The sequence below is a fragment of the Mustela lutreola genome, chromosome 9 (genome assembly GCF_030435805.1).
Source record: "Mustela lutreola isolate mMusLut2 chromosome 9, mMusLut2.pri, whole genome shotgun sequence".
Taxonomy (NCBI): domain Eukaryota; kingdom Metazoa; phylum Chordata; class Mammalia; order Carnivora; family Mustelidae; genus Mustela; species Mustela lutreola.
Window position 1 is genome coordinate 126926350 of NC_081298.1, and position 27280 is coordinate 126953629.

At 55.0% G+C, this 27280-nt stretch overlaps 1 protein-coding gene across 4 annotated transcripts in view; it reads left to right on the forward strand.

The window, feature by feature from the left end:
- DNMT3A (DNA methyltransferase 3 alpha) overlaps positions 1–27280 on the forward strand; it is a 98269-nt gene that overhangs the window by 62127 nt on the left and 8862 nt on the right. For 3 of the 4 annotated variants that reach the window (XM_059132469.1, XM_059132467.1, XM_059132468.1), the window contains exons 7-16: positions 22024–22239; positions 22503–22661; positions 23110–23217; positions 23462–23618; positions 23952–24101; positions 24208–24252; positions 24979–25058; positions 25599–25711; positions 25815–25998; positions 26231–26315. In XM_059132469.1, coding sequence (XP_058988452.1) covers positions 22024–22239; positions 22503–22661; positions 23110–23217; positions 23462–23618; positions 23952–24101; positions 24208–24252; positions 24979–25058; positions 25599–25711; positions 25815–25998; positions 26231–26315 — 1297 coding nt within the window. Of the gene's footprint in view, positions 1–18603; positions 18686–22023; positions 22240–22502; positions 22662–23109; positions 23218–23461; positions 23619–23951; positions 24102–24207; positions 24253–24978; positions 25059–25598; positions 25712–25814; positions 25999–26230; positions 26316–27280 lie in introns of those variants that run through there. The other variant, XM_059132470.1, reaches the window with a different exon arrangement.

Below are 27280 nucleotides of genomic sequence, written 5' to 3' on the forward strand. Positions count from 1 at the left end.
GCCCATGGCAGACCGCAGCAGGGACAGGAGGTGAGGCCGTGGACACTGAAAGGAGCCAGCAGCCTATCAAGCCTGATGTGCGGGGCCGCTCTCCTGTCTGATCCGCAGATGGACCTCTGGCAGCAGGAAGGCAGCAGAAGTGGCGTGAGTTGCCACCATCTGGGGCGTTCGCCCCAGGCCTTCAAAGGAAGGCATTGGCCGATTTATACTGTGTGAGCACTCGCTCTAGAACAAGTTCAGAACGAGGTAGGGGTTGGTCTGTGTGATGGTCTCCAGTTCCTTCGGGCTCCAGGAAGGCAGAAAATTTCCCTCCTGGAAGCGCCTGGAGAAGGGACCGCCTGTCAAGTTTCCCTGAGAAGAGAGGCACTTGACCCTGAGCTCAAAGTGTGGTCTTTAGGATGAAATTCAGGAACTGGGGCTGTTCTTGCCATCTGGTGGGTTGCCTACTAACTAGCCCCCTGGCAGCCAGTGGGGGCAGGGCGGAGGGATGCGTTTTCCTGCTCTCCCAGAGTCCTGGGGCCAGAAGGCTATGCCTAATGACGTTTAGACCTGGAACACTCATGCATTCTGTGGTTCTCAGACTAGGCTTCCCTGAAGAAGCAGTATGGAAGCCTGCCCTCAGCCACCAGAGAAAAGGGGATCTTCTCTCAATTCACAGGAAAAATTAGGATAGTCGGGGCATTTTCTCGATTTTATCATTTCCACTAGAATTTAAAAAGACTTGATCATGGGCCTCTTGTAGCATACGCAGAAGCAGAGAGAGTGGTGGGCTGAGGAAACCCCCACGTACCTATCACGCAGCTTCAACAATCATCAAAAGCTTTTCTAGTAAACTCTCAATGTTTGCCATCCACTTCCCCACCCCCAGCCAAGAAAGGTCATTGATGAGCATTAACAGAAAAACTTGGAAAGTTGATTCAACTGCAAATGTTTTAGGTATATGTGACTTGAGATGTAGAGGTCTTCCCCTGCCCCCAAAATATATTTTCTGGGGCACCTGGCTGGTTCAGTCTGTTGAGCACAAGATTCTCGATCTCTGGGTCTTGAGTTCAAGCCCCACGTTGGGTGTAGAGCTTACTTAAAAAAATATATATATATATACTTTTTGCCAATCTTTTCCTTCCTTATTTATATTCTGTGACTAAAGAGTCCATCGAGGATTTGTGACTGTCAGCACAGGAGTCAGAGCTGCTGGTCACCTCAATCTCAGAGTAGGGGGCAGGGGCTGCACTTAGGTGCTGGCCAGGGGCTCGGGCCCCCTTCAGGCTTCCTGCTGCCTGCTGAGGCCTGGCCCCAGTACCATACCCGCCCGCCTTGGGCTGTGCCTGGCATCTAGCGGACAGCTAGTTGCAGGTAACACGAATGCTGGGGAAACACAGCTAGCTTCAAGACTGCCACGTTCCCTTCAGACTGAAGAGTAGTAACTGTCCCCACAGAGTGGCCTACCAGAGGTAAAGAAACCCTTCCACCCCTGGCCACCTCACCTCATTCCCTGGCATTCGACCCTTTCTTCTGATACTGCCTCCCTTGGCCTTCCTGACCTTGGCCCTGAAGTTCTTCCCCATTTCCTCCAACTGCATCTGCTCAGCCTCCTCCTCTGTCCCGTGGCGATGGCATCCCCAGATCTCTGCCTGCCCCTCTGCCCCCCGCTGCTCTTGATCCCCCTCCTTAACCACTTAAGGGCTCTCATAGATCCTACCATCTGCCTGCCTTCCTCCCAAAAAGACACGTCCCCTCCCCAAAGCATGGTTCCAGATGTTTCCTAGGCAGTGTCACTTGAAGGGCCAGCCAGCCCTTCCTAACCTCAGAATGCAACACCTGCTCTTTAAAACTTCCTGCAGGGCCCCGTTATTGGGCAGCCAGAACCCTCTGTGTCTGTGCACTGTGTAAGATACTGGGGGTACTGGAAGCCTAGAGCATGCCTAGTCACCCCAAGATAGGATGAGGGTTCAGGGTACCTCGGAAAGGGCATCACCCGTGGATCATCCGTGCATCAGCAAGAGGTGGCTTCTGGCTTTTAAGGGGTGAACTGGAATTTAGGAAAGAGAGAAGAAGGGCATTGCGGAGGGAGGTGTATGACCTGTGCAAAGGGTCTGGGGCACAAGGCAGCATGGCCTTTTCAGGATCAGGAAGGGAAGTTCGTGGTGGGGCACAGAATGTGGGGCCTGAGGACTGTGTTGTCCCGTCTTGGGGTTTCCACCAGACCCCAGTCTACACCTGCCCCTTCCTTGGTGCACATGCCCCACCTGGGGGGCCTGCTTCCCTGAAAATATTCCACCAGCTGCATTCCCTTTTGCCATGACACCCTTGTCAATCCAGTTACTAAGTGAGGTTCACTTTTGACTTTTCCATCTGAGATTACCTACCTCCCCAGGCTTTCCTCCCCCAGAAAAAAAATGTTTAAGGCGGCTTAGAATATCACGAAAGGAATGAAATGTAAAGTAACTGGGTGAGGAAAAGGAGACGTTTGCTCCTTCCCCGGGACCGAGGTGGGAATTCTGGCTGGAGGGGGGAAGCTCTTGTCTTCCGTCTGTGACTTCATGGATTCCCTTCACTTCCTTCCTAAGCCTTTTTTTTTTTTTTTAATCATGAAAAAACTGTATTTAGATTTAGCCAGCTGGACTCAGTTTAGATGATCCCAATTTTGTTGGCAACATCCAAAGCATCATAGTCAGGGGCCAGCCGAACGTACGCCTTCTTCTCTCCATCAGGTCTGATTAAGGTGTTGACCTTGGCCACATCCATGTCATCGAGCTTCTTCACAGCCTGTTTGATCTGGTGCTTGTCGGCCTTGACATCCACAATGAATACAAGTGTGTTGTTGTCTTCTGTTTTCTTCATGGCCTACTCAGTAGTCAGGGGGAACTTGATGATGGCATAGTGGTCAAACTTGTTTCTCCTGGGGGCGCTCTTTCGAGGGTATTTGGGTTGCCTTCGGAGACACAGAGTCTTGGGTCGTCGGAACGTAGGTGATGTGCGGATCTCTTTTTTTTTTGTGACTGTGGACGCCTTTCAGCACCGCTTTCTTGGCTTTCAAAGCCTTTGCTTTGGCTTCGGCTTCGGGAGGGGCAGGGGCTTCCTTCTTAGCTTTCGGCGCCATCTTCGTAAAAAGCCTTCCTAAGCCTTTTAAGGACTAAGCTGTGCTTGAATCATGACGAGGCCTTGCTCGACAACCTACAGTTGCTTGACAACCTACAGTAGCTCCCCACTGTCTCCCTCATGGTGTCAGGAATCCTCAGGCCGTTTTTCCAGGCATCGGTGCTCCTGTGACTTCCCCCCACCGCACCTCACTACCATTCTTCATGAGAAAGGTCCTCTGAGAGGGACCAGTCCCCCCTGTATATTGGCCTCTTCTTTCCTCCCTGCCTCTGCTCCCCCTGGGGTTTCCTTTATCTGTTCTTCAGGAGTCCGCAAGGCTCTCCGGCTCATCCTGACCCCCTTCTCTGCACCCCATAGCCCTTGCTGTTAGTATTTTTGGCTGTAGCACTCTGGGAAATTTCATAGGGTGTTTTTCACTATTTCTTCCCTGTTAGTCGAGTCGTTCCCCCATCACACCCAGTCTGATGTCGGGCAGGGGACATGGGTTCAGCAAATGGCTGTGGCTTGGCCATGCAGTTGACAGGTTGGTGAATGTGGAACACCTCCTCAGAGAGCTCAGCCCTGCGATTTCTGCCTTGAGGCCCCAAGCCCTTGGTTTCCATAGGGTTTTCCCAGAGGCGCCGACAGGTGTACCTGGAGAACAGCTTGGGGCCCGGGGACCCGTGCAATTAGGTTCTCATGGCTGAGGGGGGATGCCCTGATTCTTGTCCACCCTGTGTTCCTGTGCTTTCTGCTGGGCCTCTGCTGTGCTCCGCCCGGGAGAACTGGGCCCAGGTCCCCACAGGCAGAGAGGGTCCAGGCCCTGGTAGCGGGGAGGGTGGGCGTGAGGTAATTCCTCCTCCCAGGGGAGGTCAAGGCCTAGGCTCCTCTTTCTGATAATTAACAGAACAGAAGGACCCAGGGGGAGTACTCTGGGCTTAGCAAGGGCTTCTCCTATGTATTACTTCATCGGTTCTCACCATGGTGAGGTGGAGGGGTGAGGAGGGCTAGTCAGGCAGTTGGGACATCAGCCAGCCAGAGGGGCCATGGACCCCCAGTTCGTACCACTGCTTATGGCTTCAGGGCTCATGTGAAGCTGGGGGATGCTAGGGCTGTCAGTAGTGTCTTCCCCCAAGCCCGATTTTAAAGTTCTGTCAGGGCAAGGGTACCGTGTCCTGCTGATCTAGGACCTGGTCCTTTTTCTGGCTCCCATCCCAAAGGAGGAGGGATTCATGCCTCTTTACACTTGCGGGATGCTTCGTACATACTCGGTAGCGATGATGGCAAATAATCTGTGGTTCTAGTCTCTCGTCCCCTTCCGTGCCCCTCCTATAGCGGGCAGCGCCCCCATCCCCTGCCTCCAGGTTGCCCTACAGGCAGCAAAACTTTCACTTTCCTGAAGGGAAGGGTGCCTTTGGAGGCAAGTTCAAATACCACTTGGTGACTTACCTAGGGTGGGACCTCAGTGTCTCTTGCAATCTCACTGAGCTGAGGTCCCTCGGCCGTAGCTGGCCTTGGCTCTGCAGCGTGTGTCCTGGGCGTGGCTCCTGCCCACGTGAGCAGCCCGTGCCTGTGCCTGTGCCTGCTTTCTGCCTCTCCCCACCCCGAGCTTGGTAGATGCAGGCCCTCTGCGCACTGCTGTCCCCAGGGCTGGCATTCCGGAGGGACTGGGTAAAAGTGTGCTGAATGAATCAATAATTCGAGTCTCAGAATCATGTGGGCTAATAAAGGAATTCTTAATATCCAAAGCTCCTAGAGCAGGGCTTGCCTAAAACAGGAACCTGATGATTTTTGAAATGATTTCATTTATTTATTAATTATTATTATTTTCTCGAAATGATTTTAAATGACACACGTATTACACAAATGCGTTCTTCTTGTAAAAAAAGACTCACCCCTCCCCCATGGGTTTAAGTCCCCCAGCAGAAGCACGTAGTTGTTAGTTTGTTGATAGGACGTGATTTTTTCTGTCCATCTCTGTGTGTATAAATATATAATTTTGTTTCACAGTTGTTTTTGTTTCTTTTCCTTTTTTACATAAATGGAACCACATCATAGTTTCATTTTACAGCTTGGTTTTTCACTTACAATAAGCACCAACAATCTAGCCATGTAATTACGGTTCTATCCCACTGTACAGATTACCACGGTTCTACTTACTTGTTCTCTGAAGTGGGGTGGGGGGCTGTGCGCGGTGTTCATGTTGGTTGAGTGTTTTATCGCGTGAGCACCTGCGGTGGTGAGCATCCCTGGTCCTGCCTCTTTGTGCATCTGTGTTTCTCTAAGACAGACACCCAGAAAGAGAAATGCTAGGTCGAAGGGACTGTGTGCTTTCCATTTTGTCAGGTCTGCCAAATTGCCCTCCAGAAAGGGCAAGGACCAATTTATGCTCCCATAAACAGGGCATGAGAAGACTTCCACCTTTGCCAGCGTCATTATTGGGCTAATCTAAGGGGTGGAGAAAATGATGTCTTGCTATGATTTAATTGGCGTTTCCCAGATAGTAAGTGAGGTTGGACATCTTTTCATATGGTTACGGGCCATTTGTGCTGTTGCTACTAGGAGCCCAGCAAATGTTGCTTCTGCTTGCTTTATAACCCCACCGTGCTTCCTGTCCGTCCTGGGGAGAACAGCCTGTGAATGTCCAGAGGCTCGTCTCCTGCTGTGCTATATTCCATTTAATAAGCAAACGCTAAGCACCTACCACGTAGGGGGCCATTGTGCTGGGGGCTTTGGGAATAAGGAGATGAATTAGGTGTGATCCTCTGGGCTTTAGTACAGGAGACTTGAGAAATGGTGGCACCAGCAACGTAAACCATTAAGGACTAAAACCAGATTATGAGCAAAGTATACGGCAAGTAGTTTTAGGTTGTTCTGGTCAGCAGGCATTCCTTACTTATCCGCCGTATGTAAATTTATGACAACGTGAACTTTCTTACAGGATGGCCTCAAAAATAACATCTCCCTTCCAGGAAGTGAGGCCATTTGGGGCAGGCATGACAAGACTACTTTACCAAAAGGCTGAACAGGTTTTTAAAGGTATGTCTGTGACAGCCTGTAATCAGAATGATTTTCAGGGCTGGCCTTTAGGATGGGCTGTGAAAATTGTCATCCTAGAGGCTCCCATGGTCTCCTAAGTAGGTGGGCCGTTTGCACCCTGGAGCGTTCACTTCATCTGGAGGGTACAGAGAAGAGCTCTTAGAACAATCCCCACTTCTTAGGGATGAGAAAGCAAGTGGTAGCCATGGGCGGCAGGGTCTAGCAGCTGACCGCACCAACCCTGGAACCCAGCGAAAGGAGTCGGACTTGACTGAGCTCCAATTTCTTGCCAGGCACTGTGCCAAGAGCGTTCACTTTCACCCCAGAGCTAAGATGTGATCAACTGAACTCGTATATCGGGACCCACCAAACAGAGTCTGCTTCAGGGTACCCCCCGCCGGGGCGGAAATGTAAACCTCAGTCCATTTGCGATTATGGGAAACACTTGTCCGCAAACCTCACGGGCACCAATCATAGTCGTCTGGCTCAGCTTTTGCGCCAGCTCACCTGAGCCTAAAAAAGCAGGACCTGCTAGCCTTATAAGGAAACTCCTGACTTCCTAGCCAACCGAGCCCTGCTTCCGCCTTGCCTCTCCCAATATTCTAGCAAGCTCTCTCCCATCCAGAATCCCTCGGGGAGAGTGCTCCGTTACGTTTTGGGTTCTGTGCTCCCCGATCCGTGGACTGTTTTCCCGTGAGTAAAGGACATCAAACTCATTAGTAAACTGTTTTATTTTTGTCATTGGACAGATACATTGTCTGCAATTACTATAAGAACTATTTTTATCCCGGTTTTACTGATAGGAAACCAAGATTTCCCCTAGATAAGGAGGTAAGAACCACATGGATATGCTTGTAGAGCATTCCCAGGGCAAGACTGATCTCATGCTGCTCTGTTTTGCACCCAAACGACTCACCTAGAACAGAATCTTCCTGGTTTGCAGTCGTAGCTTTTCTTCCAACTAAAGTATGGGGTTAAAAGAGGGGCAGCGCTAGGTGGCCCAGCAGCCCCCAGCTGCATCCACTCCCCATCTCCTGGGCCACCCACTGTCTTTCCAGGTTTGGGTCCTTTTCAGTCCCTGGGACTGGTCCGCCCCGCTCTGCAACTTTGGTCCTGAGCCCTTCCTTCCCTTGAATTGCAGTTTTCTCACGGCTGTCCGTTTGACATTGTGCGATTGGATTAAAACAATGTTGGAATGCAATTCAGGAGGCCTGGTTTCTGGACTCAGCCTCGGCCCCTGATCGATTTGAGAAGGTCTTTCTCCTCTCTGTCTGCACGTCCGCTTCCGTATTTGTAACCTGACGGAAATAGACGTAGCTGACCCCAAAGATTTTAAAATTTTGTAATTTGGGGGTGGAGGGCGGGAGTCCTGCTCTGTGGTGCCTTTGTCTCCTATACTACCCTGTACGTGAATTCCAAATCAAGTATTCGAGTGCGTTCTCAGACCTTACATACGTACCTCTGTAGGAAGCACACCCATAAAGTATCCTGATAAGGATTTGTATAAAGACTTCTGTGACATGGACGTGTTTGGCGCTATAGTCTAGCTTTTTTTTCCGCTTCCCTGCTATCTCTCTTTCCTCCTCTGGTGTTACATGCCCAGATCAGAAAGGTTGACTGTGGTACTATCTTCAGACACCAGGTCTGGGCTGGGGAGGGGCCGAAAAGGGCCATGTTGCAAAGCGTGCTCTCCACCTACCCCCCCATCCCCACCCCCACCAGTGTGTCAACCACACTCCTGTCCTCCTGGGGCATTTCCTTAGCTCGGGAATTCACCTTCCAGCTTCCGGCTTTGGTGGCATCTGCTTAGATCTGCCCCTTATTATTGGTTTCCTTTTCATGAGCACATATTCATTCATTATTTCAAGGACTTGTTGAAACTTAGCTGAGGAAGTACCGTGTGCTCAGGCTTTAAGATAACACCACGTGTGTTTGGGTATCTACCCCATTCCCACATTTTCTAGACACTAAGGAAACAAATGTGGAGGAAAGCCAGAATCCCACCCCGGGATCCCCTTTCCCCTCCAGAGGGGTGGGCAGGTATGGGAATGTCTGCCTGTAGCCCAGTAGGGCCATTTTGGAAATAGGACCATATGGGCCATGGGAGCGACTGACTAGCCCTGCCTGAGGACCTTGGCGCAGGCTTGCCAAAGAGAGGAGACAGCATGCAGGCCTTCCACAGGAGCCGGGAGTCTCCCTGGCAGGAATGGTAGCAGCACGGCATTGGGTGGGCTCCTGCGGCAGGTGCCGAGAAATCCTCTGGGAGTTTGGAGTCCAGAGCACTTCAAGATGGTTTGCATCATTAGTTCAACCTCGGGAAACATTCTCGTAGCACTTTTTTTTTTTTTTTTTTTTTTTAAAGATTTTATGTATTTATTTGACAGAGAGAGACACAGAGAGGGAGAAGCAGGCTTCCCGCTGAGCAGGGAGCCCGATACGGGGCTCGATCCCAGAACCCTGGGATCATGACCTGAGTCGAAGGCAGAGGCTTAGCCCACTGAGCCCCCAGGCGCCCATCTAGCACTTTCTATGAGGCAAAGGGGAATATATAATGGCGATGTTCTCTCTGCTTTGCTTTAAAGAGCAGAGGCATGTCCAGGAGACCCCCAGGGACGTTCAAGCCTGGGGAGGCCAGCCTGCCTATATGACTCTAGCCAGTACGTTAGACGAAGGAGCTAATGGGCTTGAATTCAGTTGTTACTGAACACACAACAGCGCTGAGCTGATGCTGGAGGACTTGCTCCCTGGCCCATCCCAGAGCTGCATGGGGCTGCTGGAGGAGGCTGGACTTTTCACCATGAACCTCAGTGTCAGGCAGGAGCTCTTGGCCGCGGGGGCGCGGGGGAGGGTTGGTGGTGGGGGCGGGATTTCCCAGGAAGCTTCCTGGTGCAGGCATCCTTTGTGAATTCTAGTAGGGATCCATAAGGTCTTTCAGGGAAAGAACCACTGAGGGCAAAGAGGAGGCATGAAGCTTCTGGGTTGGGTAGGGAACAGCAAGAGGCTCTGGTACGTCGTGTGTGAGAGTCAGGAAGTGTAAGAAGAGATAAGACGACAGAGGAAGATGGTCAGATCGGCAAAGGCCTTCCTGTCACAGTGAGAGACCGAGGCTTCACTGTGCAGGAGAGAGCAGGGGTGTGAGAGAAGCGAGTGTGGATTTTAGGAAGGTGACCCTGGCGGCATGGCAAGGGAGTCCAGAGCCAAAAAGCTGAGAAGGAGGAGGACTTAGGACAACATTCCATGGCTTTGACCGAGGGTCCAGGTCACAGGAGGCAGACAGGATAGAACTGTCTGCAGTTGGAGGGTGGAGAGAAACCTGCTTTGTTTGGGGGCTGGGGGTGGTGGTCCTCATCTGAGCTAGAGAATCCTAGAGGGAGAGCAGCTTTGGGACCGGACGGTGGTGTGGGCTTTTCATTTCCTTAAGGATGTATTTTGATCAGCAGGAGTTCTTCATTTTAATAAGGTCCAGTTTATCCCATTTTTTTTTTCTTTCATTTTTTTAGTGTGTGTAGCTCAGAATTCTCTGCCTACCCCAAGGTTGGGAAAAGGTTCTCCTAGGAGGGGTTGGACCTTTGAGTTAGACGTTGTTAGACAAACTGCTTTTGAGAAGTCAGCAGGGTGGCCGTGAATGGGGAGAGGTGTACCAGGCAGCTCAAAAGGTGGGTTCGGAATCAGGGTCCCCGTTGTGGAAGGTGAGTGCACGCTGCAGGGGGAAGGGAAAGGCCTGGAGTGCAGGCTTGGAGAGCAGCCCGCACTGACCCGGATAGTGCGGAGCAGGGACGCAGAGCTCCTGGGAGTCCCTGGCAGCCGGGACTTTGAGGACTTCCCCAGAAGGAGCTCTGAAACCCATTAGAGGACCATTCAAGACCCCTTTGTCGCTAATCTGCAGAGCCCTTTCTAATCTGCGTGAAGTGTCTGGTCATCCTGGCCTCCACCGCTCAGTTTATACTTTTCCCAAGGCCACCATGTCTTGTGTGTGTGTGTATGTGTGTTTGGGTGTGTGTGTATAATTTTCCATTTTCGGACTTGCCATTTTTTAATTACAACTCTTTGCAGTGCCTTATGACTCTTCCCCTATTCCTCTTTAGTCAGTAAATGGTGGGCAGTATAAATGTTTTAATTTTCCATTCCCAACCTAGATGGGTTGAACAAAAATAGGGATGAAACAGCTCAGTCTCCTGCGTATTTGCTTCTAGATGCTGTTTAAAGGGCAACTTTGCGGGGTAAACAGATACCAAAAATTGAGTTGGACTTGCTTTATACACAACAAAAGTGCGATCAGAAGTCAGCATCTTGAAGGGTGTGTTGGTGTAGTAACACTGCATCAGAATCACCTGGGCAGGGCATTCAAAAGGCCCATTCCCAGGCCTCTTTTGGAACGTCCTAGAGGCAGAAGCCTCTTGGGGGGTTCCCGGGAAAGCTGATTTTCTAGCCGACTTACGGAAGTTTGAGAACCACCAAGCTTTGGATGATTCCAAGGAAACCAAACTTGGGACGCAAGTGATTCCCAAAAGATGTCTTTATTGTATCACCTACATTGCGGGGTGCGGGGGGGGGTGCTCTGTGCACATTGGGGTCACCGGGGATTTTTGTTTTTGCTTTAACCACCATGGTCTGGGCCCCTCCTCTGGATTTGTTCCTTACATTTGGAATTTAGTGATGGACCCTGCCCCCCCCCCCCCCCCCCCGAGTTTCTGAAGCTCTCCAGGTGATTCTAAGGTACAGCCCAGGGTGGGACTCTCCGATCGGGAATCCTGAGCTGGGAAAGATGTGCGGCGTCTAAAGCGGGCAGCGCTAGGGAACTGTTTCCAAACATGGGTGGGGGAGAGAAGACCGGAAAGGACTTGGTACAGGAATTCAAATTTTCCCTTTGGGATGGAGATTGTAGGCGTTCCTGCTGTTTTCAGCAGTTTACCGCTTGGCTCGTCCGCGGGCTCCTCCTGGGGCTTCTCTTAGGACTCTGAAACTTGAGAGGGTCTGCATGCCTGAATCTGAATGGTGGTCCCCGAGGCGCCTCCCTTTGACCCCCAGGCCTAGAGCAGGGGTGGGGGAGGGGAGGGAAGGGGACAGCAGCCCAGGCAGTTTGGGTTTACCAGGTTCCTTTTGACCCATACCCCAAGGTGTGAAATCTACGTTTCTCGCAAGGCTCGGGTTTCTAAAGCAAAGTGACCACATCGACAAGTCCTTAAGCCAACTTGACATAGGGTTCTTTCCACCTGTCAAATGCTGCCCCCCCAACTTCCTTCTGTCCTTCCTGTAACATTCAGCAGATATCCGTGGTCCCATCAGACTGATTAGGAAACCAGGATCCAGAGAAGGTAGGCATTTGCTGAACGAAGCTCCTGGCATCCACTGTGATCCCCTGCTCAGTCTGAGCCCTCCCATCCGGCTCCTGGTGGGGACTCGGTGAGGTACGGGCCAGCCACATGGCCACCTGTACCCCTGCTCCCTGCCCAGACCCCGCCCCCCACTCCCTGGTGGAGCCCTGCACACCCTGCCACTCTGGGCTGAGGGCTGAATGCGATCTGGAGGGGAGAGCTGGCTTTGCGGGGAAGCCTTCCCCTTACTGAGTGGCGCTGGAGCTGGCGGGAAGGAGAAGGCGGGTGGGTCAGTGAGGGACGAGGTAGCCGCTGCTGCAGCTCCAGGAGCCTCGGCGGCTGGGGCTCCCAGGCCCCTGGCATCAGGGAAAGTGCCGCAGTGACTGGAGAGAATGACAGGGCTGGGACGAGTGAAGGCCGCCTAGGGTGATGGCAAGGAGAGATGAGGCCAGGGGTCAGCTAGGAAGGGCCTCCCGACCCTTTCTGTGGCTCTCTGGATCCCTGGAATGCGTGCGAGGGGGACTGAGTGTGTGGATCGTACAGCGGGCGCCCCGGGGCGCCTCCTCCCTCGCACCCCTGCCCTCCCTGTGCTGGGGAGCCGAAGCGGCCGCAGACACCCCTGAAGATCTGGCTGCTCCTGTCTGAGAAACCAGGAGGCTGTGCCCACTCCTCGGTCCCCACCCCGCTGCACTCCCGTGCCCGCCCCCGCCGATCTGGGTCTCCTCCGATTTCCTTCAGCACACGGAGACCGCCTCCCCACCACATAATTTACCACCTAATTGCATGCTGTCTTGGAGGAGGGCTGTGGTTCCATGCGCGGTGGGTCTCGGGCACACAGTCGGGCTGTGAGTAACACAAGGGTGGAGGCCCGTCTCCCCCACCTCCGCAGTGTCCTCCCTGGGCCCAGCGGTGGTGGGTGCTCGGGACAGCTGTGCTCCTGGATCCCGGGGTCGGGCTGGGGTTCAGGTGGGCTCAGATGTCGGCTCCAGAGTACAGCACGGCCCCTCCTGTGGGTTCTTCGACTCGCGAGGGGGATGGGGTGCCCCTGGCCCCCAGCGTTTGCCTGAATGCTGCACCTTTCCTGGGCCCAAGTTTGGGGAGGATGGCACAGAGCCCAACAGGCCGGCACAGTGCGGGTTGCCATGGTGACCCTTTTCGTTTCCTTCCGAAGGACGATCGTAGGACGATCGTTTCTTTCAGCCCGTTCATCCTTCATCCGCCTGGGCTGCCACCATTCTCTGCACTCTGGGAACCACACTGCCCAGCCCCATTACCTCTGCTTTGTGCCACAGGGAACCACTTGTCGGGAGGCTCGGTTCTAAATCACAGTCCAGTATCAGCCGGTGGCATGTTCTGGCTTGAAGGGGAGCAGTGGGGACAGGCCCTGTGCTCCTGGATCCCGGGGCGAGCTCACCTCAGCCTCTACTTCTACCTGCCCTTCCTCTCTCCAGACCGCTTCCTCCTCAGTTAGTGGCTCAGACCCTCTGGGTGGGCTCAGTTCCTGAGGGCTTCGGTTTCCTGGTTTGTAACAAGGACAGCCGGGGCCTTTAGTGGTTTCCACACCTGGCAAGAATCAGAATTACCGAGGGAGGTTTCTCAGTGGATTCCTGGGCCGTGCCCCAAGCCTGCTGATCTCCGCAGGAGGGCCCAAGAATCTGTATTTTTTAAAAAAACCTCCTTGGGTGATCCTAATACAGTTAAACCCAACTGACTTGGGGATTCTCCTGGCAAGATGATCTGTGGGGCCCTTTCGGGAAGGAAAGGAAGCCCTGCCCTGTGCTGAGGACTGACCAGTCTTTCTGGGTTCTCAGAGCTTCTGAAGAGCCCCTTGCAGGCTACTCGTCAGGAAGCGGGTGTTTCCTGGTCAGGCTGGCTAAGCCAAGACCAGGCCCCCACCTTTCCCCCACAGGAGAAGGCTGGAGAGAGAGAATGACAGGAAGGGGGGGGATGTTGCCATAACAACCAGCTCCAGGCGGAGGCCTCCCTTCCAGGGGCTGGTACTTCACCCCAGTAATGGTGGTTTCCATGGAGATGGGTTACTGAGGGACAAGGGGAACATTTGCCCCACTTAGAGCATTAGTGAGGAGCTGCCAGAAGGCAGAACATCTCTAGGTGGGAGCCTTGGACCCCTGTCAACGTGAAGCTGCCCCCACCCCCCCAACTATGGCCTCTGCTCTCCAGGTGCAGGTCTGACACTCTCCTGCTTAGTTGCTCTCCCTGCGATTGGTCTCCCTAGCAACAAGTCCTGCTAACTCCTTGTTGTTGGCTCCGTGGCTATTTTTAGCTTCACTGCCAGCAGCCCAGTCCTGGTCATTTGCTTGCAACCTCCATATGGATTGCAGGGGAACAGGCAAACAAAGATTCCCCGGGCTCTTTGGAGGGGGGCCTAGGCATGGACCTCTTAGTACCTCTTAGAATTTTGCTCTGCAAAGTATCTGTCCCCAACTGGGAACTTGGGCAGTGGATTCTGGAGGAGGCTCCCAAGACAATGTTGAATCCAGTTCAGCAAACACTGTTTAAATCCCCCTACAAGGTGCAAGGAGGTCTAGTCCTCACTGCTTCCATCTGAAGCCGAGCGAGGTCCAGGCCCTGCCCTCTAGGAGTTTTAATCTTGTGGAGGAGAAAGATGAGTACACAATTGCCTTAGTGGGCAAATATTGGCAGGTGCTGAGAGAGGCTTACGAGGTGCTCTGGGAGTAAGGTGGAAGAGGGACAGGGTAATTGGGGGGAGGGGGGAGGTAAGGGGAGGGTCCAGAGCAGCACTGTACCGGCAGAACTTTCTGCAACGATAAAAATGTTTTAAAATCTGTGCTGTCCAGAACAGTCGCCCCAGCCACATGTGGCCCTTGGGACACCCGGAAGGTGGGCCAGTGCAACTGAACTTTTAGTTTTATTTAATTTTAATTAATTGAAATAGCACATGCAGTGAGTCGTGACCCCGTTGGACAGTTTGGGTCTAAAGAAACTCCTGGTGGAGGTAACTGGTGAACTGGGTGGGGGAAGCTAGATGGGATTTGGGCTGGTGGGAGTTGAAGGGGAGGAGTGAGGAACAGCATGAGCAAAGGCACAGAGGCTGGGGAAGGGCATATTTGGGGAATAGCAAGTGGGTGGGCCCAGTGTGGGCCGCGTGATGTAAGCGCTATACAGATTGTGGGAGCCTTGAATGCCGCGTAGAGTGTTGTCTGTAATCAGCAGGTAGTCAGTGTCTCCTGCTCCCGTGGGAGGCTTTTGGGCTTGTAGGTGGGAGATCAGATCAGAATAGACATCCATTTTGACCTCATGGCTTGTTGTCTTGGATATAGCCTCCCTGGCCTTGGGATGGCTGGGAATGCACGTGTGGCCAAAAAAGTATGCCGGGCATCCTCGATGTGTGGCTTTGCAGATGGCTTCATAGGGATCATGGCTTCTCTGGTTTTGAGTAGAGGGACTCAGGCAGTTAAATATCCTGTTTCGTAGAGGCCACATCACCTCCCCGCTCCTTCCAGCACTGGATGTCATGTCAAAGCAGAACACCCAGCACAGCTGACATGGCAATCCCACCTTGACATGTGGGAACTCCTGCTGGGGTTGGAGGGGGGGGGTGGGGGTGGGATGGGGGGGTGGTCGGCTCTCAGTTCCGTGAGCTGGAAAGTCAGATTAACCGCACTCACTGTGACCATATTCTTCAGAAACACAGGAATGTGACAGATACCATAATGTTAAATTTACCGATTTCTAACGGGACGGGTCCTCCTTGCCACACAGATCCTGCCGCTTGTCCTTTGGCCTTCGGGCAACTCAGTGGTATCAGAGTCACAGGAAAACGTTATTAAGATTAGAAGTTTGCTTGATGAATCCAGGGTCAGGGTGAAGAGTCAGGTGTCCTGAAATAAAGTAATTCATCAGGCCTGCTCTCTCCCTGTCAGGCAGGAAGGGTGCCCTCTCTTTAAGGTCACCCTCTCTTCGGGGCGTCCTGGATATTTCCTCTCCAACACTTCTTTTAGGCTCTTGACATCCACCAGATCTTCTTTTCATTGAGGAGTTCCCCCTTTTCAGCCTACTTTTACCACGTTCCCAAGACCTTGCCTTGTTTTGCATGACTCTTCTACTTCTGGCTGACCATCTTTATCACAATCAAAAGACCTGTCTCAGGGCGCCTGGCTGGCCCGGTTGGAATTGATCTCGGGGTCGTTGAGTTCAAACCCCACTTTGGGTGTAGAGATTACCTAAATAAATAAGCAAACTTAGAAAAAAGATCTATCTCAGGAGCCAGCTCTAGAGGATTACTTTGGAAGGCCGAAGACATATGTGACCTGAGGATCCTTGAAGCCTGCCCTGGTTTTTTCCCTGACCTTTTGCTAAGGTCCCCTCTTGTTCTAACTCTGAGGTCTCTTCTGTTTGAGGGTCTTTCTCTGCCCACTGAGCATGAAGAAGACACGAATCTCTGAGTGACTCAGCATCATATGGAAGAGGGGGAAACCCTTCCTCTCTGCATGACTACAGGAGAGGGATGGTACCCGAGGTTGGCGAGGGGGCAACCTTGAGTTTGGGCTTTCTTTTGCTTAAGCTGGGAGCTGTGTAGGAGGAATAAGATTTGAGTTAATTTTAAAAGATAAGAGTAAGGAAGTTTGGCAGGTGGAGGGAAAGGCTACTTTATAAGCGGGCCAAGAGAAAGTGAAAATGATGGCGCTGGTCCATTCGGACACCTTGAGTCCTGGCTGCGTGCATAGACATTGCTGCTTGCTATCTGAAGAAGTCCCAATACCAAAGAGTTGTAGAGTCGAAGATATTATAGCCACGTGGTAATGGAGAAGGAAGTGTCATAGAGGAGATAGAGCGTGTTTAAAAAGAGCCAGCCAAACCAGATCAGAAACTTCATTTGAGAGAAGGCCTGTGTGTGTGTGTGTGGGGGGGGGGATGTTGGAGTGGCCTTGTTTACTGGCCCTGGATGCTGAGCAGACATCAGTGAGAGAAGCAGCAAAGCAAGTCCTATTGCATTCCTTAAAGGACGAGAGCAGGCAGGAGGTACAGATTCATGGTTTCTCATCTCTGCTTGGGGCCCTCCTGAAAAATTGTGCCAGAAACCTTGATGGGGTTGAAAGATGGGCTGGAGCAGAAGAGCCTGTGTTTTGTGGAATGGCTCCTTCTCCTGGCTGTATGGTTGCTGGGCCTCCGTCCAGCTTGGGAGAGGGAAGTTTGAACTTCCCGGGTATTATTTGGAGAAAGCCCTCTCTCTGGTTTGGCACCCTCCTCCCTCTTCAGGGCTTGCTTGCTCTGATGGCCCTTGGAAGAATGCTGAGCCCCAGGAGGGAAGGTGGGCTGTCCTTCCCAGCACATCTCTTGACCTCATTCTGTGGGCATGGCTTCCAGCTGGTATGTTCCCAGCTGACTATGGCTGGAAGCCAGGCACCTGGGGCATTATCTCTTTAAGAGATGCTGGTATCCCAGGGTCTGGGAGGGCAGATGTTATCACTTCTGTTTTGCAAATGAGAAAAACGGACCTCTTGGGGTTAAGTGACTTGTCAAGGTCATGGTGGTGGAACCAGAACCCAAGTCCAGATCTTCCGACAGGTGCTGCTGGCTAAAAGGCCCTCTGCTGCCCAGAGCGATTACGTTCAGTTCCTCTGCTCTTCTGATTCATCATGCAAACTGAAACCAGGTTGATCTTTCCAAAATACCCGTTCATCTGGTCTTCTCAGAAAGTCTGCTCTTTTTCTTCGCTGCTCTAGGATGCATCCATTGGCCTCCTTCTCAGCAGCCTTTAGCCGGAGTCCTACTGGGAGGTGGCAGGTGGAGGTGGGCAGATTTTACTCCCATTCCAGCCTTAGATCTCTTTATTTCCTTCCTTTCTTACCTCATTCCAAATCGGATTCATCTCTGCTGCGCACTGCCTTCCTTAGCCTCATTTTTCATTCCTATTAGCCATTTTTCTGGTGGCTTTCAAGCCAGCCAGGTCGGTGGGGCTTGGTATTTGTGGTATAGTTATCTTCACAGATGTTTTTCAGGGGCCTTTTCCTATCTCCCCAAATGTAGTTGAATCTGTCAACTCCTTGAAGGCGGGGCCAAGACGGTCTGCTTCTGTGTGGGGTGTGGGTGGAGACTCCGTGTGTGTGTGTGTGTGTGTGTGTGTGCGTGCGCGCGCGCCTCCCTGGGGGGGAGGGACCTCTGCTCGGGAGGAGGGAACTCGAATTGGTTGAGGCTGCACCTGGGGGCTGCACCTGGAGGCTCCGGGAGAGGAAAGTCTTTCCTTTGAGCCGCAGATGGTTGTGCTCAGGGATGGGAAATTGCCGAACTTTTCGGGTGTGCCCTCCCCACCATTACCTTGCACACAGGAACATGGGACATTCAGCGCAGATGCTGAGCGCCTAGGGGACCCAGGGGTTTGGCCAGGAAGAGGTTTTCAAAGCCTGAACTCAAGCCACGCTTTTAAGGGACCCCTTTCTATCCACCTGTAGTATGAAGAGGACAGCCCTCTCCCCAGCAGTTCTCGTTCTGGAGCGCTCCCAATTTCTGCAGGCGCCTTCTGTCCGCCTCTGTGTGCTTTGAGTTTTCCCTCCAGCTTCCTGGGCCTCTACGCTCATCTGTAAGCTTTTTCTTGTTTTCTTTTCTTTTCCTTTTTTTTTTTTTTGGTTGTGCTTCCGAGAGACTGACTTTTAACAACTTTCTCCTGGCTCTCCCAGGCCGTCCGCAACCTCCTCTCTTCTTTTGCCGGCGCTCCTGGCTCTCTCCGCGCTCCCGGCTTACCTCCGCCGCCGCAGAGCAGCCCCTTCCCTCCCGGTCCCCTTCCCTGCCTCTGCGGGCTCCCCGCCTCGCCCCACGGCGCCCCTCCGAGCTCTCGCAGAGTTGGGGAAGAGGGGGCGGGAGGGCCAGCCCGGAGGAGGAGGAGGGGGCGGCACCGCCTCCAGCCCGGCCGGGGCGGGGTCCTGGGAACCGGCGGAGGCCCAGCCGCGCCCCCAGGCCCTAGCGGCGGCCCGCGCCCCTCGGACGGGAGGAGAGGGGCTGGCCCACTGCCAGCGTCTGAGAGCCGGCCCCCTCCCCCGGCCCGCTTGCAGCCAACCAGGCACTCCAGCGGGGCCCACGTGACCTGGAGTTCTAGACAAAGAAAATGTTCAAGCCCTCCCCCCCACCTCCCCCCTCCCCCTCTCTCTGGCCCCCTCCGCCCCCAGCCCCATCGCCCCCATCCCCTCCCCCCAGACGGGCAGCTACTTACAGAGCTTCAGGGCCGGGGCTCACACCTGAGCCGGACCACAGAGGGGCTGCACCTGGCCTTATGGGTAGGTTCCTGGACGGAGCCCTGGGGAGACTGGGGGCGGGGAGGCGGCAGGGGCCGGTGGGAGGATCTCTGGGCCGCTGCAGCCCTCTGGATTTGAGAAGAGTCAAAGTATGCTTCCCTGGCCCGCAGGAGCTGGCTGCTCTGCCTGGCCTGAGTTCTGGAGATGCTGAGTTAGTGCTGTCCCACCCACTCCCTCCGCAGGAGCCCCAAACCCCACTCTTCCCAGCGCTCAGGTGGGACGTGACGGTGCAGAGCCCAGAGCAGCAGCCCCAGCGTGGGAGCCTGGGGCAGTAGTCATTGAAGGCTGAGGGGCAGGCTCTGGCCCCGCGGAGTTGGGAGCCCAGGAGTTGGGCTGCAGGCAGCGCCTCTCCCCAGCTGGCTGGCTGATGGGCTGTTGGCATTTCCTTGCCGACCTGTGCTGCTGGCTGGGGCACCAGTGCAGTCCTCGGGCCATGCCCACCTTGCAGTCTCTTGGGAGGGACCATTTCTTCTGTGGGTGTCCCTGGGAGCCAGCGGGCAGGCCTACAGAGAGAAGTGGTGCTGGCTGGGAGGGAACAGTGGGACCCTGACAGGGGCCGGGGCCCATGAGCGGGTACCATGAGGGGCAGCCCGACGGTGGCCCCGGACAGCCTGGGATCCCCTGCGCCAGTGGGGAGTCCGCATGGGCGCCCAGACCTCTGACCTTTGGAACGGGAAGCAGAGGGAGGTGGAGGCGGGACAGCTGCCCAGGAAGACAGGACTGGTCGGGGAGGCCTTGCCTCTGCTAGTGTGGGGTTACCCTTGGCTTTCCCGGCTGGACAAACTCCAGACGAAGTGGCTTCCTTGAGCCGCGGTAGTTGGGGGCGGTAGGGTGTCTCCCTCGTCCTGCCCCACCTCTGGGCCGCTCTGGAGTAGGACCTTGGGAACTGGGGGTAGGAGCCTTTAGCCCAAATGCCAAAGCCCTGAGTTAACCCTTCTCTCTCCCATTGTTTGCCTGGGGAGGAGGGTTGGAGTGAGCGTGGAAAAAAGGCATTCCCACACTGCCCTCGGCAGACTATTCTAATGAGGCCCCTCCCCCACCCAGCCACCGTCTCTGCCACTTCTTCCCCTTTCCTCCTGCCTCCTGCTGCTAACCCACCCCCCCCTTCCTCCTTCCCCCACCCCTGCTGGCCTCGTCCCGATGGAGGCCCCCTTCCTCCTCCTCCTCCGCCTGCCAAAACCCTGCTGGGTGCGTGTTCTCCTGCACCCAGTGGGTTGGGGGCGCTGAACAGCCGTCAGCAGCAGCATCTGACAAGCTGGGGGAAGTTGAGGGGGAAGAATAATGTTCAGGAACTTGCTGTGGAGGGGTTGAAAAGAGAGACAAAGAGGCTGTGGGGGAGTGAGGAGGGTGGCATCAGGCACGACTCCCTTCTAGACCCGGGGAGCCCGGCGCCCACCCGCTGCTGCTTGCGGTGCAGGTGACCTCACCTTTCCTCGGAAGGCCCCTCCCGCCCTCTGCCACCTGCACCTTGTTCTGGCCCCACGGGCCTCATCACCCCTGAAGGTCTTGGGGTCACCCATTGCAGCACCCTGGTCTAGATCAGTCACCCATGCCTGAATTTCAAGGAGGTGTGGTATTTCTCTGTGAGCAGACCGGGGGCTCCCGTAGGGCTGCCACAGCTGATTCTAGAAGAGGATGGGCTTGAGTGCACACCTAGGTGCATCTTCTTATGGGGGAGGGGGTGGTAGATGAATGATGGTAGGGAGGGAAGGGCAAAGTCCCAGCAGGTGAGAGAGGGGGCTTGCTTGGGAGGGGAGACAGTTGCTCTGCATTCTCCCCCGCTCTACCCCCACCCCTGCTGGCTTCCGGCTCCTTTTCCCAGCTGTTTGTGGGCTGGGGGCAAAGGATTCATGATCCCAGCTTAGAATGTGTTGAGTCAGGGAGAGAACTAGGATTTCCATCCTCAGTGTTGAAGGGCTCCACCAGAAGCAGGTTTGGTTGGTGGCCTGGAGGCTTGAGATGGAAACAAAAATGAATCTGCCACACAGTAGACCTTGGAGCTTTAACACAAAGGTTCTTGACCTGGCGCCCTCGGATCTGGGAGTCTGTGGGCGACTTTGGAGACCCCTTGGCGTTTTTGATACTTAACATATATCAGATTCTTAAACCAGTCAGAAAAGTTGAGTGGAAATCCTTCAGATGAAATGCTTTTTTAGGTCGAAGCACCTTGGAAGAGCGAGGATTGCTCTAGAATGTGCTGTTCCGTGAGTTGCCAAGCAAAGACAGGAACGCACATGCTTCCGTTTCTAGCTCAGAGTTCTTACACTCCGACTTATTTTCTGATGTTCTTGTTCAGTCTTGAGGGTGGGCTTGTATTCCCAGCTCTAAACTCTCTGGGGAAGCTTCTTGTTGAAAGGCATGTTGGAGATGGAAAGTTTTTCACTAAATGTGGTGGGAACAGGTGGAGAGCCTTAAAGTTTGAGTTCCCAGGTCCCTCAGATTCAGTCACTGGGGTGAAGTTAGGTTGAATGGTTCTCAGAGCTAAGGGTCAAGGATTTCATTCTCTTCTGTAGGGTGATGGGAATCCTGGAGCAGGTTTTGGGAAGGAAGAGCATGAGACAGTGAATGAATGGAGGCTGTCCAAAGGCGAGCATGATTGGGTTTGGGTTGTTAATTTATCAGTAGGGTGGCAGGGAGGACATGTGGCCCATAGTGTGTTCTCAGCAAACCGTTGTTGAAAGAAAAAATGTATTGATGGATCAGAAAGGCGTGTGTAGAAAGAATGAGCGAATCTAATAACATACATTTGATATAATCTTAAGATTTTAGAATGGTGTGGGAGCAGGCAGGCTCTGACAGGGCTTGAGCAGAGGGGGACCCAGAGCAGTGATTTCATCATGTAGACATCACGACCAGACTGGATGTGTGGACTGGAAGCCAAGATCAGGAATAGAAGGGGTTGATTGCCCAGGAAAATTGTAAAAAGGACGAGAGGATCCAGTTCGTGATTGGGAAGTAAGGTAGCAGAGGACGGAGCCAAGATCTGTGGCCAAGCTAAGCCTCACGAGTACTATTTGGATAGACTCAGTCTTGCCGTGTCAGAGGGTGGGCAGCTGACAGAAGCTGCCCTAAGGAGGAAGCGTTCGTTCGTTGAGCGGCTCAAGAGAAGGTTGGAAACCAGCCAAATGATTGGAGTTCACCGACCAACTTCAGATTTTCCCATTTTCCGTGGCAAGCCAGTTGATGAGCAAAGAACTCACCTCCTGTCATTGTCTCCAGACCACAGAGAGATGGAGGAGAGTCTCCCCCCCGCCATGCTGCTGCCCCAGGGTCAAGTGACCTGGAGAGGTCAAGGTAACTTTTGTTCCTTATATCTCCAGGCTGAGAAGAAAGCCAAGGTGATCGCAGTAATGAATGCTGTGGAAGAAAACCAGGGCTCGGGCGAGTCTCAGAAGGTCGAGGAGGCCAGCCCTCCTGCCGTGCAGCAGCCCACCGACCCCGCCTCCCCCACAGTGGCCACCACACCTGAGCCCGTGGGGGCAGATGCGGGGGACAAGAACGCCACCAAAGCCGCGGATGATGAGCCGGAGTACGAGGTGAGCGGCTCACTGCTTCGTCCGCCTCGTCCAGCTCTTTCCTGGGTCCTTCCACTGCCAGCTCTGCCCGTCCTGCTGTCCTCTCTCCACCTGACCCCAGCCTCTTCGGCTCCCCAGTCTCGCTCTGTCTCAGTCGGTTCCGATGGAGCTCCCTCCTGGCTGTCCCGACCCTCAGATGCCCAGGGCTGGGGTTGCCACGGGGGGATCAGGGTGGCAGGGCCTCGTGACCGCCACGTAATGACTTCTGCTCCTTGGGGCTCCAGGACGGCCGGGGCTTTGGCATTGGGGAGCTGGTGTGGGGGAAACTTCGGGGCTTCTCCTGGTGGCCAGGCCGCATTGTGTCTTGGTGGATGACGGGCCGGAGCCGAGCAGCTGAAGGCACGCGCTGGGTCATGTGGTTTGGAGACGGCAAGTTCTCAGTGGTAAGTCGTGGGGTTTGGTGGTAGCCTCGGGGAGGGACGGGTCTGGGTCCCAGGGCCTGTGGTTTGGGGTTGGGGGACCTGGTCTGGAACTGGGGTGGAAGGACTGGGCTCTGCTCACCACCCCCCGCCCCCCGCCAGTCTCCACGTGGGATCAGAAGAAACCCTAGAGAGAAGTGGGCCACCCAGGGGGGTTCAGAGAGCTGGGGTGCCTGCCAAGCTATTGCATTCCAGGACGCTTTCTCCAAAACTCCTTTCCTGCTTGCGTTCTGGTCCTCTCCCACGTTTGGGTCAGACTCCTTTGAGCATCATGGAATTCTGTATCAATCCATCTGGTCCTTGAGGGCAGAGGCTGTCTCGATGCCCCAGTCCCTGCCCATTGCCAGGCACATGGTGGGGGCTTGACAGGTGTGGCAGGAGGAGAAAGCGAGGGCATTGGTGGTTCCTCCAGGTGTGTGTCGAGAAGCTGATGCCGCTAAGCTCCTTCTGCAGTGCTTTCCACCAGGCCACCTACAACAAGCAGCCCATGTACCGCAAAGCCATCTACGAAGTCCTACAGGTGAGCGCCCCTCTGGGTGGAGGGGGCTTGGGCAGCAGGGACTCCTAGCTGGTCTTGGAAGGTGGAGTGTAGCTGTTAGGCAGAGGGTCCACCCACCAGGCCCCAGGACTCCCTTTGTCCCCCATATCCCCCCCACCCATGGCTCACCCCTTTCTGCACGCCCCTTCTCCCAGCTCTTGCCTCAGGCGGCCCTTGCTGCCCCCTAGCCTGTCCTCACAGCCTCCCTGCTGCGTGTTGCCTCCAGGTGGCCAGCAGCCGTGCAGGGAAGCTGTTCCCGGCCTGCCACGACAGCGACGAGAGCGACACTGCCAAGGCTGTTGAGGTGCAGAACAAACAGATGATCGAATGGGCTCTCGGAGGCTTCCAGCCCTCTGGCCCCAAGGGCCTGGAGCCACCCGAAGGTAAATACAGGTGCCCGGGCCAGCCTTCTGGGACCCCTGCCAGCCAGGCAGCTCCATGCCAGGGCTGGGAAGGCCCTGCTTGGAGAGCGCTGCCAGCTCTGTGGTTGAGAGGCTGAGGGGAGTGGCTACGGGTCTCCCTTTCCGTGGGGTCAGGGGTCAGGATAGGAGCGGGGCTGCCCTGGGACTCAGGATAAGCTCCTCCCCTTGGCTGGCTGGCACTGGAGAGCTGGGAGTTAAAACAAGTTGGGGGCCAGGCTGCACCCCTCTGTCGGCAGAATACAGGAGGGGAGGGAGCCAGTAACCGTGATCTCGTCACCTGCTCTCCCCATCCAGAAGAGAAGAACCCCTACAAAGAAGTTTACACAGACATGTGGGTCGAACCCGAGGCAGCTGCCTATGCCCCACCCCCACCCGCCAAAAAGCCCCGAAAGAGCACAACGGAGAAGCCGAAGGTCAAGGAGATAATTGACGAACGCACAAGAGGTAGTTGGCCTGGCCTTGCAGAGCGTGGCTGGCGAGGCTGGCGTTCAGAGGCGCGGGTGTGGCCCTCCCGGCCCCCTCTGATGCTGGGCTCTCCTCCCCTCCGCAGAGCGGCTGGTGTACGAGGTGCGGCAGAAGTGCCGGAACATCGAGGGTGAGTCCCGATGGCCACTGACTCCCTGGGAGGTCCGTGGTCTGTTGCCCCCAGGACAGGCAGGAGGCTCCTAGCGCGGGGCCTGGTGCAGAGTAGCCTAGGCACTTAGGAAAGTTCAAGCATCATGGGACATCTGTACCCAGTGAAGGCCTCTGTCCGGCCTGTCCCACCACCCCCATCATGCTTCACCCACACGGCTGTCTTCCTGGTGCTACCGTCTTACTTTCCTTTCAATGACACGTGCTGGTCATCAGGGTTTGAGAACTCCGGTGGGTCAGAGAAGGGTGGCCTCTCTTGGATTTGTTTGAGCTTGTGACCTTTGGCCTTTTAGTCTTCCTCACCTGCTCTTACCCAGTGGTCCTTAGCGCATCTGAGGGCTGGCAGAGATGGGGGCAGGAGTGTAAGACTGAAGGACTGCCCAGGGACTGTCTGCAGAGGCAGCCAGGGTCCGAGCTTTCTTCTCATAGGCAGGTTCCTGTTCTCGATTATGCATTTCCCGGGTGGGCGGCATTGCTGCTCTGAGAGCTGGGTGGGCATCGCGGTTGGGGCCACGATGGTCCCCCTGTATCATGGGACACCCTCCTAGACGCCTGGCTGGCTCCTTGGGCTGCTGCTTCAGCACGTCCTTTTCTTGCAGCCTTTTTGGAGCGGAGCTTGGGCCCCAAGGTGGGAAGGGGCCCTTTGAAGACAGTCACCCTGTTTTCTCTCCTCCCCTTGGCTTTCCAGACATTTGCATCTCTTGTGGGAGCCTCAACGTCACCCTGGAACACCCTCTCTTTGTCGGAGGAATGTGCCAAAACTGTAAGGTAGGCCCCCGGCAGTCTGTGCCTTCGCCCCCTTTGAGGGGCTCACTGTCGCCTAGAGTAGCTGCTGTGATGACCCTGCGGTCCTCTCTGGACGCAGAGTCCTGATAAAATGGGCCCTTGGGCATTGAAGTGTTTGACTTGCTCTTATTTGTCCTTCCCAGAAAGATTCTGTCCCCCTCGAAAGCCCATTCTGTCACAGTGTCCCAGTCCCTCATGTGGGGCGGGGGTGGGGGGAGGACGGACTGACGGACGGGGGAATGGGCTGCCGCATCCTTGGGGTCCCAAGAGGAAAGCCCGGGGCTGCAGCGAGGGACAAGGGGGGTGCAGCTGCCTCCCTGACCTCGTTTGGGGGCTTCCCGATTCCGCGCACGCTCTGGGTCAGGACACCTGTCGGCCCCGCCCCACCCATGCGGTGCAGTAGGCTGCAGCCTCCCTTGTGCGAGGCCGGCTGTGGTTCCTAGGCGAGGGCCCTGCCTCCTTGGGGCTGGCCCGGCCATCTGCTGCCTGGTGGTCTCTGACCCCCCCCGCCCCGCCCCCCAGAACTGCTTCCTGGAGTGCGCGTACCAGTACGACGACGATGGCTACCAGTCCTACTGCACCATCTGCTGCGGGGGACGTGAGGTGCTTATGTGTGGGAACAACAACTGCTGCAGGTGAGGCCCCCCGACTCCCCGAAGCCCCTCCTCTCCTGAGCCCTGGGTCCCTCAGGGTCCGAGAGGGGCCCCTTCCCCACTGCTACACTGGGCTTTCTTCCAGGTGCTTCTGCGTGGAATGTGTGGACCTCCTGGTGGGGCCGGGCGCCGCACAGGCCGCCATCAAGGAGGACCCCTGGAACTGCTACATGTGCGGGCACAAGGGCACCTACGGGCTGCTGCGGCGGCGGGACGACTGGCCCTCGCGGCTCCAGATGTTCTTTGCCAACAACCACGACCAGGAATTCGTGAGTGCTGGGCCCGGGCTGCCTCTTCTTGCCCCGTACCTGTCGGAGCCCGAGGGTAGGCGCAGCCACCAGGAGGGCATGGGGGCCGGCTGGGGGGAGGGGCCTGAGCTGCCTGCGGGGGGGTGGGGGGGTGCGGGTTCTCGGAGCAGGAGGGTCTGAAGCCGGAGCCGTCCTGGTGGGCTGGGAGGGCCAGCCGCAGGCGCTCACCTGGCCTGTTGTGCTCGCCACCTAGGACCCTCCGAAGGTGTACCCACCTGTCCCAGCCGAGAAGAGGAAGCCCATCCGGGTGCTGTCTCTATTTGACGGAATTGCTACAGGTGAGCACGAGGCCCCAGGAGATGCTGCCGTCCCCGTCCCGGGTGGGGGAGCTCCGCGTGTGTTTCACGCTGGCCAAACTAAATGATAGTTAACGGGACAGCCGTTGAAATAGTACTCCGCCGAGGAAACTTTCGTGTTGAGTGAGAAGTAAAATCCATGGTCAGCCACCGTGTCTGGCGGGGGGGCACGTGTCTTTGTGGGTGGCGGGGGAGGGCCGTCCCGTGTAGGACAGGGTGATCGTTAGAGATTACTGAAGACTTTGACAAAGCCTCAAAGGACAGACTCGGCAACCAGAACGAAAACATAGGCTACAGTGACTGTAAGTCATGGTAGGAAAACAAAATAAAACCAAAAAACGATCAGTGAGAGTCTGAAGAATAGTTAAATCGCCCATAATCCTATCATGAGCGTTTTGGTGTGTATCCTTTTCTGTTTTTTTGCATGCATCTATGTATGTGTGTTTCTAGAATCCTACATAGATAGAAAAATAAAACGAGAGGATAGTAAAACTCAGTGTGTGGTAACTCGCTTTTTCATTTGCTGTCGTGACTTTCATGTTGACGCGGAACGGTGTCCTTTATTTGTAAATGTCGCATAGGGTTCCGCTGAGTGGAAGGTGCCATGATTTACGTAACTAACCCTCTGTCGGGTTGTTGACTGTTTTCTCTGTTACGATCAGCGCTGTGACAAGCATCCTCAGACACACGTCATTATACACGTAAACTGTTCTCTTGTAGGGAGAGCTGGGGCACTGGGTAGGAAGGTGGTTTCACGTGGTTCTTGACCTTGCCCGAGAGCCCTCCCGGAGAGCGCTCCTGACTCAGACCCAGCCTCCTGCCATGTGCCCAGGCCGATGGCTCCTCGGAGGGGAATAACCTTCCTCGGACAGGGTGTCTTCACAGGACCAGAGGGGGACAGGCTGTCAGGGGGCCCGGGCGGGGTGGCACCCCAGGCCAGTTGTTTA